The following is a 14,302-nucleotide window of genomic DNA, read 5'->3' on the forward strand; positions in this document are numbered from 1 at the left end:
GTCACTAGACTCCCACATAGTCAACCATGGTTCAAGTCTTGGACCTGGTGGCTTAAACTCACACCAGGCATGTGTTCATGTTTGCCCAAGATCCCAAGAGGAGAATAGAGAATGATTGCAGCATGGCCATCCCCCTGGGGGATGATTTCTCATTTTCTGTCTCTCTGTCTGTCTTTCTGACGAACACACATGCCCTATAGCAAAAATCTCTCTAAAAAAAAAAAGGTTTTCAATGATAAGATTTCAACAGTATTTTCAACAGATAGCATAACAGCAAAATTAAATAAATGATGCAAAGAAGTTTTTTAAATTACCAAGTTTTTACAACCTACATTACACATTTTAAAAACCTTTCAGGGACTAGCAGGTAGTGTGGTAGTTAAGGCAGCTGGATCTCACATGTCCAACTCTACTATTCAAGTCTCGGATCTGGTGGCTTGAAAAACACACCAGGCACATGTGTGTGCAGACCCCAAATTCTGAGAGTACAGAGAAGGGGCTGCAGCATGGCTATCCCCCTCTAGGGGACGATTTCTCACTTTCCCTCTCTTTCTATTTGTCTTCCTCCGGCAAGCACACATGGCCTCTAACAAAAATCTGAAAAATACAACCCCAAACCTATAATAGCAAAGCTTTGAAAAATATTAGCCTATCACGCAGAGAACACATGGCCTAGATACCCACTACATCTCAGACTGAGCATAGAAAGAACACTAGTCAGTCCCCTTGGGGGAAAAAACAGAGTAGGAATTCTTCTCTACTTCTCTTTTCTTTCCTAAGTAGTTTTGGAAGATCCACTATGAGAGCCATGGATTTGGTTACAAGTGTCCTGGATTTTTCAGAGGCAGAACAGATTAGCTAGCCAGAGCCAGGCCACATCTTTTCCAAGTGGGAAGACGAGGCCACTGTATTCACAGGCAGCGTGACACCGGAAGAGAAGGATGCTGTGATTCTGAGTAATGTTCAATAATATCCTCGAGTGCACCGGTGTCTTCAGCTCTTGTTTGCACTTGGTATCTCCCCAGGAGGGGTGAACTCTGAGACCTTGTCTCCCAAGCATTTCATGAAGGCACAGGCTTCATCATCATGACATTCACTGAGGGGCCAGAGCCCATTTAATGGAGTACATTTCAAATCTTGGGCCACATTATCATGCATAGAAATGCTACCTCATTTACCAAGGTGCCTAACTTACCTGCCCTCATTCTTAAGAATCTAGGAAACTTAATGAAATCATTTTAAATGTACCATAGCATTATTTTACATCATTTTAACCTTTTTTTTTTTTTCCATAATGTGCTCATCAGAGAGAGACAGTAAGAGCAAAAGTGAGACATCACCCCCCGCACACACCTGGGGGATGACCATGCAGCAATACCTTTTACTCCATCCTCTTGAAAATGTTAATGTCAAATGAATGTGACACAAAGTAGGTCTCACTCACCTAGCGCCAAACACACAGACATACTTGTCCAGCACATTCTTTTTTGGGGGAGAGGTTTTTGCTATAGGGTGTGTGTGCTCACCAGAACGACAGAGAGCGACAGAGAGATAGAAAGTGAGAAATCACCCCCCAGGGGAGATGGCCACACCGCAATTCCTTCTCCTCCGTTCTCCTCTCGGGATCTTGGGCACACACGCACACGTGCTTGGCGTGAGTTTAAGCCACCGGGTCCGGGACTCAAACCACGGTTGTCTACATGGGAGTTCAGTGACATAGTCATTACACTAACTGCCGGTCCCCCAGCATGCTCTTAAGACCCAGAGGTGAGTCAGTCCCTGAGTTTTTCTGTGCACAAAAATTTAAGCATTTTCTCCAGAATCTAAGTCCACTCTGCCCAATCCTGCTAAATAATTCATGGGTTCATTATCTCTAGCCTATGCTATTACAGCAGCTTTTCAGATGGCTACCCTGTTACCAAGTTCTCCCCACTCATTCTACTTCTGCAGATTCCTAGAAGCTTTCCCAGACAAGCAAAGACTATGTCATATTATTTAGGAAAAGTTGCATTGCCTTGATTTCCTTCTGGATAAAAGTTAAGTCTCTGATTCAGAATGAACAGTATATCATAATCTGGCCTCAACCTTTCCTTACAATCTGCTGTGGGGATTTCCTTAGTTAACATCTGAACACCCTGGAGAATTTCCCCCAGAGTCCCATCACATCTAAAGGGGCCAAATTTTCCCTCTCCCCATCACACCCTGTGACAGTCAGGTGGTGGGGACCCAGGCTCACCAGGCAGGTGCTCCTACCTGGGATCCTAGCTCTCCAAGGAGTCATGTGAAAACACAGGAGAGTTGAGTGTGGACCTAGGGCCAGCAGGGCCCAGGCAGGACCATGGCTGCCATGCCTGTGGTGTGACTCTGGCCATGTTTTCCTGCTGCCGGGCCTCCCTTGGCTCCCAAGGTCTTCCCAAGTTGGTTCTCCAACTTTCCTGTCAACTGTTGAGATAAGTAATATCTTTTCACACACTCCTTTTTCCCTAAGTTAATCTCAGTAGCCTGGTACTTTTGGCAAGGGCCTTGCCTGACACTCATTTCCATAGGCTCTGGCCTCCTTGCTGTCTCCTGCCATTCTGGAGAATGATGCAATTCTAGAGCCTACGCCTTTGGGAATGAACTGAAACAAACAGCAAATTCTTCCCCAAACGCTATACTTTCTAGCATTTTCAAAGTTTACTTTTATCCAGATGAGCTCACTGAGCACCTATGTTTCAGGTCTATTTGAGCAGTGGTTAAATGATGATGAGTGAGACCAGGTCTCTGCCTCTGCACAGCTCAGATGCTAACACTGGGTAACCATGTGGGCACAAGCCACCATGGCCTGAGATGATTTCAGCACAAGGCAGTTGTAACAATAGTTTCTGAGTAAAATTATGATCTACTCTTACCTCTATTGCCATTCTGCCCCAATGTCTGTCTCTTGGCCCTTGGACCCCAGGCTTCATGAGTGTCCTGCCACTGGGGACCTCCCCATTGCCACAGCCTGCCCAAGCCTGTTCTTGCCAATTACATGTCATGCTTTATGTCACCTTTCTTCTCAAACGTTCTATTATAAGTGCAGCTGCCCTCAGCTAGTGTTAAAAAGTAGTGATTAAGAGGCCAGCAGGTGGCATGGTGATTAAGGCACTGGACTCCCACATGACCAACTGAGGTTAGAGACCTGGACCTAATGGCTTGAAAATCACAATGGGTGCATGTACATGCATACCCAAAATACCAAGAGAAGGATGGAGGAAAAAGGATTGTGGCATGGCTAGCCTCCTGGGAGATGGTTTCTTACTCTCCCTCCATCTGTCTTTCTGGAAAGCACAAGTACAATATGGCAAAAACCCAAAAATAAATAAATAAATAATATTTTATACTAGAGATAAATTATCAATAGGTTTGACTTCTCTATGGGGGAGTTGGGGGGAGGGCTTTGCAGTAGCAAATGGATAAGTTGTGCATGTAAGACTTTTTTTTTTTTTTTTTAAGAAAGATTTTTGCTGCAGAGCATGTGGGCTTCCCAGGGAGACAGAAAGACAGAAAGGGAGAAGTCACCCCACCCCCAAGGGGGATGGCCATGCCACAATCCCTTCTCCTCTATTCTCCACTTGGGATTTTGGGCACGTATGCACACATGCCTGGCATGAGTTTCAAGCCGCCAGGTTCAGTACTCAAACCGCGGTTGACTACACGGCAGTCCAGTGACGTAACCATTATGCCATCTGCTGGTCCCCATGTGTGCAAATCTTTAATGGGGCACAGAAATGTTTGACTATGGGTGTTCTTCCTGTCCTGTCTGCCTGTCTGCTTCATACCAAGCCAGACCTTGCCATATTAAAATCCTTTATAAATAGATCATTATAAAGTCACTGAGGGCTTAAAATCTAGTCTCATGGGGTCCAGCAGGTGGCATGGTGGTTAAGGACTCCCACATGACCAACTGCGGTTTGGGCCCCGGACCAGGAGGCTTGCTTTCTCACCTTCTTCCTCTCTCTCTCTCTCTCAGGTGAGCACATACGGCCCATACCAAATTAAAATAATAATTAAACATTTAAAATTAAATAATTCTTAAAAAAAAAACCCTAGTCTCTTACACTTTTATAATCCCTTTGTTAGAATATTAAAGAGTTAATGCCAAATCAATACTAACGATTAAAAAATTCCACTGTTTTCTTTAAAAACTAAGAATAACTTGCCTTGGTGTCACTTAAGAATTTAGTGGCATAATCCATGGTAAGTGCATCATAAAGTGCAGCAGGCTTAATATCAACTATGTCCCACACCTTCTGGGCCCATTTCTGCAGTTCAAATGCATCACCCAGGAGTTGATCATTTATAAAACACATCACACAGGAAGAATATTGCCAGGTTTCATTCTTGAGTTCCTGTAAAGGAAAACAGCAACAACAAAATGTAATGAGGAAGAAAAACACAGAAACAAAACTTGCTAAACCCATAATTCAGGGCTTAGGATCAATTACAGGACTGAATTTGTCAACTGTAAGACTAAATCTCTTAAAAATATGAAAATATGTTTTTATCATCTTTCAGAATTTTGCTCTTAAAAATAATTTAAGAAGGGCCGGCAGGTGGCGTGGTGGTTAAAGATGCAGAACTCCCACATGGCTGACTGCAGTTCAAGTCCTGGAGTTGGTAGCTTGCTTTCTCACTTTCCCTCTCTCTCTCTTTCTGTCTCTCTCTGATCAAACTGGAATAATAAAACATAAAGTTAAATAAAAAATAGTAATTCTTTAAAAAAATAATTTAAGAACATTTTAAAGAATGTGACATCACTAATGACAAAGAATGATCTAAAAAAATCTTTAAAATGTTACAATCATGGGGCCAGCAGGTGGCATGATGGTTAGGGGTACTGGAGTCTCACATGGCCAGCCACGGTTCAAGTACCGCAGGACCTGGTGGCTTGCTTTCTCACTTTCCCTCTCTCTCTCTCTCTCTCCCCCCTCTCTCTCATGTCAAATTTAAAAATAAATGAATGAAATTAAGTAATTCTAAAGATAAAGATTGTTTTTGGATGGAGAAGGGTCATACTTGGAAATGTTTCCTGAAAGCCAACAAGGATTTCTGGGGCACAGTCAGGGACCATGAAAATACTTTCCTCAATACTTTTAAATCTTAAGCACTTCAGAACGAAATGCATTCACATTTTCATCCACTCATAGGTGACAGCCAGCCTCCTAAGTGCCCAGTGAGTGGCCACTGAACATCCCTCTGAGATCTACTTTGTTATTTCCCTGTGCCAGTCCTTGCAAACCATCCCCAAACTTTAGCAGATTGCAGATTCCTGACGCCCCTGCCTTTCTGATCCTTGGGTGGGGTGTGAGAACGTGCATGTCTGACAGCATCCCAGGGGATGACCACACTTGGAGAAGTACTTGTTTTTGGGAATAGTTTACCTACAATTTGCCAAGTTCCTCCATTCTTCTCTCTCAGATGAAATATTCTAATGCTTTCTTCCCATGCCCTTATCGAACCCTGCTTCCAGGGAAAGAAACTTGTTCATGTTCTCCTATACATCACTGGCAGGGCCCATGGCTCAGTACTCTCTGGAATGTAGAATTGATCACTGTAATATTTTATAGAACTCAAAACTTACTATTTTTAAAGTTTTACTATAGGGTGCATGCACTCACCGGAAAGAGATACAGAAAGACAAAGAGGAAAGTGAGAAATTATGCCCCCAGGGGGGATGGCCACACTGCAATCCCTTCTCCATGCTCCTCTTGGGATTTTGGGCACCACATACATCTGCCATGTTCCTCAAGCCTCTAGGCCCAGGACTTGAACCTTGAAGTTGGCCATGTGGGATTTGGCAGCCTTAACCACTACACCACCTGCAGGCCCTCCATGTCTCTTCTGTGCATTAGGATACCTCCCTGCCCACCTCAAGATAGTGGGCTGAACCTGATGGTTTCTAGAGCTTTCTAGTACTATGATGTATGATGTTGCCTTCCACTGAGGAGCCCTTCCCAAAGGCCCGGAAGTGATCCCCTTAGAATAGCATTACATTCTACCAAAACATAAGGCCAGCTGGACCTAATGACTGATTCACAGAGACCAAATGGACTAAGCAGCACCTCATACAGGTTGAGCATCCCTAATCCAAAATTCAAACTCCCACATGCTCCAAAATCCAAAAATTTCTGAGCACTGAGATGTGGAAAATTCCACACCTGACAGGTCACAAACCAGTAATGCAATACAAAAATATTGTATAAAATCACCTCAGATTGTGTGTATAAGGTGTGTATGAAACATAAATGAATTTATGCTTACACTTGCCCAAACTTATGTATATGCAATGTTCTAAAATCTGAAAATATCTGAAATATTTCTAGTCCCAGGGATTTTAGATAAGGGATACTCAACCTGTGTAACACAAGTCACACTTACATTGAAGAAAGAAAAATAAAACCTGGTCCAAAAGGAAGATTAAGGTGACACATATCCAGAGGAGAAAGGAAGGATAAGGAATGAAGTACGGATGGAAAGAAGCAGCAATGACTAACTAGAAAGCTTCACTGAGATCCATGAGAAAAACAGGAAAGATGGAACACAAAATATCTCAAGGTGACGATGGCTGAAAAGGGAGGAAACTGAGGACTTGAATTGACACCAATTTTTAAAAGTACAGTGGGAATACATAGAAGGCAAACCATAAGATCACGGTTTGCCTCCAAGTGGAGAACATGATACTGGTAGGCAGTTCAGTAAGTTTAGTAATAAAAATTGAGGGAAAAAGGTATGTTAGTGTGACCAACTGTCCTGCTTTGTCTATGACCTTGTTTTAGCACTGAAATTCTGACATCCTGGGAAACTCCTCAGGCCCAGGTGAACCACTGGTCACCCCAGCTGTTGTAATTAGAGTGTGTGTGTATGTGTATGTTTGTGTGCGTGTGTGTATACATACATATGAATGATTAGAATAGCATCTAGCACATAATATGCATCACATGCTCTTTCTAGAGCACTCCTGAATTTCAATGAAAATGTTTTATGGCTATGAAAGTATGAGACGTAATGAATGGGATTCTTGACTCAGTCTTGCCTTATGCATGTGACTGAGCAGTGTGTGAAGTGGTCTCATAAAGCAACACACCTACATGACAATTACAGACATTGCTGTGCAACCAAGCACAGAACAACTGCAGCTGCTCTGGTCAGAGGAAATGTGATTTCATCAGCTCCTGGGACGTGAGTTGGGGCAGAGAAACCAACTTCTACAGGGCTAGCCCAAGGGTGGCATGCCCCATTCCACCATCTCCAGCATGACACATAAGCCAGGATGCCATCTTCAAATTTTTATCGCATACTCCAGACAGCACTTCCAACTGATGATGGTTGGCACCTCAGGAGGAAATCTATCATCATGTACAAGCTCTGCTATCCCTCAGGTCCAGGGTTCTTCGATGGTACTGTAAGAGGCAGAATGCAGAGAAGGTAGTTTCAACTAGAAGGCTACCCTATGGAAACTTAGCACCTATTCTCAGAGCACCCTAAGCAACAGCCTCACACAAAGGCCCCCTGCTATCTCTGTGATATGCACAACCAACACTTTCCAGAGTAAGGCCGAGGAGAGTGCCAAACCAGGCCACCATAACTTGAGTGCCAGAGCGTCAAAGAGAGTGCGAGTAAGTGAGGTGCAGAGAGAGAGAGAAGAGGTAACCATCAGCAGAAGTAAATAGTACCGAGAGGCTTAAGCTTCCCCTTAACACAGGCCTTCCAAGGCTGAATCCTGTAAATGCTTTACTTAAAAAAAAAAAAAAAAAAATCAGCCTGGGGACCAGCAGATGGTGTAATGGTTATGTCACCAGACTCCCACATAGTCGATCGCAGTTTGAGTCTTGGACCCAGTGGCTTAAAATTCATGCCAGGCACATGTGCGTGCGTGCGTGCCAAAAAGTCTGAGAGAAAAATGGAGAAGGGACTGTGGCATGGTCACCCCACTCTGGGGGAGGGGGGGTGATTTCTTGGATAAGCACATAAGCCCTATAGCAAAACTCTCTCTTAAACAAAAATCAGCCTAGTAAAATGACTGCAATGATTTAGAAAAAGTACCTAATTTAGAGGAATAAAACCTAGTTGGACCAAACGTACTCTTTGTTTTTCCAAAGCAATGCATAAATAATTCAGGCAAAACGTTGCTTGTTGTCAGTATCCCGCTCACCCCAATATCCTTTTACCTTTTTTTTCTCCTGTAGAAATTGATCCCATGCAAATTCTTGAAGAGGGACAATTATAGGATCTTTGAATTTGGATGGATAATTATCCTTCAGACTCTAGGTTTCAAATTAAAATAATTAGTTTAATTTTTCATTTAAAATATAAATCCCCCCTCCTATTTTTATGGTCTCTAGGAAGTTATATGTAAAACACATACACGCCACACACCCTGACTGAGATGCCCCTTGGCTGTTCCTGGGGCCCCTGCACTTAGCTGCAAGTTGCTCCCAGTCCACACTGGGGCTCTGGCTCATTTGCCTCTCACCTCTAGAGTCTAAGCTCCTTATCAGTAAGCACAACTATGGCTTAGTCTTCCTCTAGTCTCACCTGCAGCATCTGATAGATAATGGTCATCCATATGCAGCAACTGAATACACAAATGAACCAAGTGAGGATATGCCAATAGTCAAATGATCTGCTGTTCTTTTAGCACTAGCTTTTTCCTAAATTAAATTCTTGCCAAACTTCATTTGGATCTACAGATACTTTACTTGTAACTAAAATAAATAAATGTTATGACTTTAATTCGCTGATGTACAAAGAATGACCAAAAGGATATTATTGGGGTTGTTCCCTTTACAGAAAAAAGAAGTACTAAATAACTTTAGGTTTAGATATTGAGTACATTTTGCTTCATGTATATTGTTTTGTCTGTATGAATCAGAGAAAAATTTTACTGAATAGCAATCCCTCTTAAAAAGTAAGTTTTGGGGACCAGCAGATGGCATAATGGTTATGTTGCTGGACTCCCATGTAGTTGACTGTGGCTCGAGTCCCAGACCAGGTGACTTGAAACTCAGGGCTGGCAGGTGGTGTGGTTGCTGAGAGTGCTGGAATCCCACATGGTTGACCGTGGTTCGAGTCCCAGATCTTGTGGCTTGCTTTCTCACTTTCTCTTTTTCTCTCTGTCCCTCTCTGGTCAAATTAAAATAAAGAAATAAAATAATTCTTAAAGGAAAAACAAAAACAAAAACAACTCATGCTAGGCGTGTGTATGTGCATACCCAAAGTCCTGAGAGGAGAATGAAGGGATTACAATGTGGCCATACCCCTGGGGGGTGATTTCAGCTTTCAATTTCTCTGTCTCTCCGGTGAGTGCATGTGCCTTATAGCAAAAATCTCTCTTAAAAAAAAAAAAGTAAGTTTTATTTCTAGGGGCTAGCATGTGGCATGGAGGTTAAGGCCCTAGATCCCATATGGCCAACTCCATGGTTCAAATAACAGATCCAATCGCTTGAAAATCACACCAGGCACAAGAGTGCATGACTCAAACCCCGAAGTGACTAGAGGAGAAGGGATTAAAGGATGGCCATTCATTCTACTCACTTAGGTTTATGCCTAAAGTCAGACTTGTGTTCATGGATATGTATATATCAGCTGTGCTTGCTATTGGAAATACTTAGATTAATTAAATTCAATTTAGTTCAAATAAAATGAGGGGGAAAAGCATAGAAAACAACCATGGATACCAGAGACAGTGTGGGAGGAGGGTGAGACACGGCAAGGGTGAGAGATAGGGAATCAAGGGTGGCTAAAATAATAAAATATACAAGAAACAAGTGGAAAATTATTTGAGGATAGCACATATGTTGATGTGCTTGATTGAGCTAATATACAGTGTATTCTGGATGGGAAATCTCATTTTGTATGCTATAATGATGTACAGTGAATGAATGTAAATAGATAAATTTTTTAAAAAGCATGGCTATCCCCCCAGGGGGTGATTTCTCACTTTCTTCCTCTCTCTGGCAAGCATATTGAAAGCCAAAACCTAAAATGTGAATTTTGGTTCTTGATATTGTTTCCTTCTAAAGCAAGAAAAGGCAGGTCGGATAGTGACAATTAGGGCTCATTTTTCTGCGTGGGTCTGCAATATACGAGAGAACCTTTAAAAGTTCAGGGATAATCTTTAAGTGTTCATTCTGTCACCCCCAAAATTAAACCCGTGCATTTTTTTTTTCACAATATACATTTTGCATAAAATTATTTTAAAAGAATAATTTAACTTTATTTACCTAAATTTGACCAGAGAGGAACAGAGTGAGAGCGAGCAAAGAGAGAGAGAGAGAGAAGGTGAGAAAGCAAACCACCAGATCTAGACTTGAACCACGATCAGCCTTGTGGGAACCCAGTGCCCTTAACCACCATGCCACCACCTCCCTTGCATACATTTTTTTAAGACCCCCTCATAGATTGGCCAACAAGGAAGAATAACAGTTGCTGCAGTTGGTAACTTCGCTGTTAAGGACAGTGCTTAGAGATCCTGCAGTGGTCTAAAAGACAGACCTGGCATACACCATCAGGGGTGAGCATTCTGAGCAGAGAAGGCCAGGACACTCAAGAAGGCAGCAGCAATTGGGCCATTTCCTTCTCAGACTAATGAACCCAGCCAATAGAGGGCATATCTTGCTGCTCAGTTTCAGTACCTGTGCTCAGTGTAAAGCTCAGTCCTACAAAGGTTACTGCTGTTTCTAACTGAAGAACCACCTGGAATAACCAATAGCTCAATATTTTCAAGTTAAGTACATTTTTCATAATTTAGTACTTGTTCCAGAATGGACTATATCCAAATGAAACTGAAAGTAATACTTAATCTTTTTACAATCCAAATCTTTGTTTAATCAGGTTTTTGACACTGCTTGCAAATTAGGTTAGGAACGTATCCAAATATCCTTTATTAATATAGAATGAACTGAATTTACATCAATATGTGTTCATGTTCGAACAGAACTATAGTTGGCAAAAAATTAGGAAGGAGAACATTATCAGTATAATAAGACTGTAGTTATTTATTTATTTATTTAAGGTTTTTGGTATAGGGTATATGTACTCCCAGAGAGAGACACTGAGAGGGAAAGTGAGAAATTACCCCCTGGGGGGATGGCCAGGCCACAATCCCTTCTTCTCTACTATCCTCCTAGGATTTTGGTATACATGAATATGCACCAGCATGATTCTCAAGCCTCCGGTCTGGGACTCAAACTGTGATCACCCGTGTGGGAGTCCAGCACCTTAACCACTATGCCACCTGCCAGTTCCCACACTGTGTTCTTGACTTAGTGTTTTCTATAGCATGGATTGGCAAACTGTGGCCAGCAGGTCAAATCTGATCTACTGACTGTTTTTTGTGAGGTATGAAAGCAAAGAATAATTTTTAGATTTTTTTTTAAATGGTTGAAAAAATCAAAAGAATCTTAGTTCATGTCATGTGAATTTTTTTTTTTGAGAGGTTTTTGCTATAGGGTGCATACGCTCTCCAGACAGACAGAGAGAGACAGAGAGACAGAAAGCGAGAAACCACCCCCCAAGGGGGATGGCCATGCCACAATCCCTTCTCCTCCATTCTCCTCTCGGGATCTTGGGCATGCACGCACATGCGTCCGGCATGAGTTTTAAGCCACCGGGTCCGGGACATGAACTGCAGTCGACTACATGGGAGTCCAGTGACATAGCCATTACGCTAACTGCTGGTCCCACATGTCATGTGAAAATTATAGGCAAGTCAAGGTCCATAATAAAGATGTTCCAATGTGATTTCTTAAAACAAGAAATGAAACAAGCCACTCCAACATACCACACAGGAGTTTAGTAAAAAGTCACTTAAATACACAGGAAAAGGTTGGGCAAAACAGTGACTCAGAAGCCCCGGCTGCTTCAACTCTGTGGTTCTCTCTCCCTGTCACCTTGTGGCAAAGCCTAGGCTTTTCAAAATCAGCTTATGGGACTGCACCTGTCAGAGGGTGTTTGTCCCCCAGCTCCTGGAATTATTATCGACCTGACCGACGCCCAGCTGGGCTGATGAGGGATCCTTATCTGAAGCAGTCTGAGCAGGAATGAGAAGGATAGAGGGCTATGAGGTGCCACCAGTAATTAAAGTTGGTCAGCTAAATGCCTACAAAAGTTTTATTGGGACAAATCCTTTATTCACACATCTATGGCTTCTTTTGCAACTCAAGGACAAAGAATAATTATGGGGGACCAGTAATATGGCTTAATGGTTACGTCACTGGACTCCATGGTTCGAATCCCAGACCCAGACACTTTAAACTGATGCCAGGTGCACGTGCATGCATGCCCAAAATTGTGAGAAAATAGAAGAGAAGAGATTGTGGTGTGGCCAACCCCCCCAGGAGATGATTTCTCACCTTCTGTTTCTCTGTCTCTCTAGCGAGTGCACGTGCCCTGTAGCAAAACTCTCTAAAAAAAAGAATTATGACTGAGACCCTATGGCCTGAAAGACCTAATATATTTACTACCTAGACTTTACAGAAAGAAATTGCCATGTTTCTCTACAGTGAAAAGCAGGCACAGAAAACATGTGCACTCAGAAGTTAAGAGGGAGCAGGTGGCATAATGGTTATGTTGATAGACTCCCACATGACTGCGGTTTGAGTCCAGGCTGGTGGCTAAAAACTCACACTGGGCACATGTACGTGCATGCCCAAAATCCAGAGAGGAGAATAGAAGAGAAGGGATTGCAGTGTGGCCATGCCCTGAGGGGTGATTTCTCACTTTTTGTCTCTTTTTTGTTTCTCCAGCGAGCACAAACACCCTATAACAAAAATCTCTCTTAAAAAATTTTTTTTTAAAAAAGCAGCTAAGAAAACTAGTGTGGGGGGGAATCCCTCAAACTCATTAAATACAACTTTGGCCATAAAAAGTTGCAAATACCATCTGACCTGCTGACATTGCCCATAATTTCTAATTCTTTTGATAATCCACCTATCATTTCCGCAGACTTCTGATGACTTATTTTCTCCATCTTGATGTCAACTTTGCCTATTTTGCCACTTATTTTCCTGATTTGATATAATCACAGGCTTTTCTTTAACTCTGTAAAAGCAGGCAGGAAGGCAGGGATTTTGTAAGGTATCATCTGAGAACATTCTGTTATCCGGCATCCAGCTGGGTACTTTGGGAGATACAAATGTGTCAAGGCATGGTCCTGGAGTCTAGTGAGGTTCTGGGGAGAGCTTAGTGTAGACAGCATTTCTGGGACAACCCCGAAATATGGGTTGAATTCAAGTTTCATACTTTTCTCCTGTATTCCTTTTTTCGGAGAGGTTTTTGCTATAGGGTGCATGCACTCTCCAGAAAGACAGAGAGAGGCAGAGAGACAGAAAGCGAGAAATCACCCCCCATGGAGCACAGCCATGCTGCAATCTCTTCTCCTCCATTCCCCTCTTGGGATCTTGGGCATGCACGCACACGTGCCTGGGACTCGAACAGCAGTTGACTGCAGTTCAGCAACATAGCCATTATGCTAACTGCTGGTCCCATTTCTCCTGTATTCTCATGGTGAGTGTGCTGAAGCACGGATGATCTGACCAAAGACTGCCAGTTTCTTCCTTTTTCCTTTTTCCAGTGTTTTTTCCTTTTATATGGTTCTGCATGTTTACAAAGAACTATGTGGACTCTCCAAGCACTTCTGGCCATTATAAAGATATTTGTGAAGCATCTAATTTCATGGGGATTCAGTGATAAATATAAAATGAGTTTTAAGAAGGGGAACTTCCTGAATGGTTTTCAAAAATCACTTGGGGAAGGAGTTTGTTTTTAAAAGTGGTAACACTTCTTCCAGATCATTCTTCCATGAATTAAAAAAAAATAATCTGTATTTCAGGACCAGCAAACGGTGTAGGGGTTATGTTTCTGGACTCCCATGTAGTCTACCAGGGTTGGAGTCCCAGACCCCGTGGCTTGCAGGAGCCCAAGATACTGAGGGGAGAATGGAGGAGAAGAGATTGTGGCATAGATACCCCCACACACACCCAGAGGGTGATTTCTCACTTTCTCTCATGTCTCCAGAGAGCACAGGTGCCCTACAGCAAAAATCTTTCTTAAAATAAAATTTAAAAATCTCTATTTCAATTAAAAATGAATGTGGGGAGGTGGGTCCAGCAGATGGCATGGAGGTTAAGGTAACTGGATCCCACTGGGTGGACTCTGTTGTTCCAGTAACATTTCCAACTCTGAGGCATGATTTTCAAGCCAGGTGCATGTGCATGTATGCCCAAAATTCGGAGAGGGAAATGTTCTAGAAGGGACTGCAGCGTGGGCCACACACACC

The 14,302-nt window shown here is 42.6% G+C and overlaps 1 protein-coding gene across 1 annotated transcript in view; it reads right to left on the bottom strand.

Annotated features, from left to right (window-relative positions):
* The window catches only part of PPIL6 (peptidylprolyl isomerase like 6), a 39,710-nt gene that overhangs the window by 24,428 nt on the left and 980 nt on the right, over positions 1-14,302 (bottom strand). The window contains exons 3-4 of the mRNA XM_027775102.1: positions 8,193-8,288; positions 4,185-4,373 (exon numbers count right to left, since the gene is read on the bottom strand). Of these exons, the coding sequence (XP_027630903.1) occupies positions 4,185-4,373; positions 8,193-8,288 (285 nt within the window). The remainder of the gene's footprint in view (positions 1-4,184; positions 4,374-8,192; positions 8,289-14,302) is intronic.

This window comes from Tupaia chinensis, unplaced genomic scaffold, assembly GCF_000334495.1.
Source record: "Tupaia chinensis unplaced genomic scaffold, TupChi_1.0 Scaffold000527_1, whole genome shotgun sequence".
Classification (NCBI taxonomy): Eukaryota; Metazoa; Chordata; class Mammalia; order Scandentia; family Tupaiidae; genus Tupaia; species Tupaia belangeri.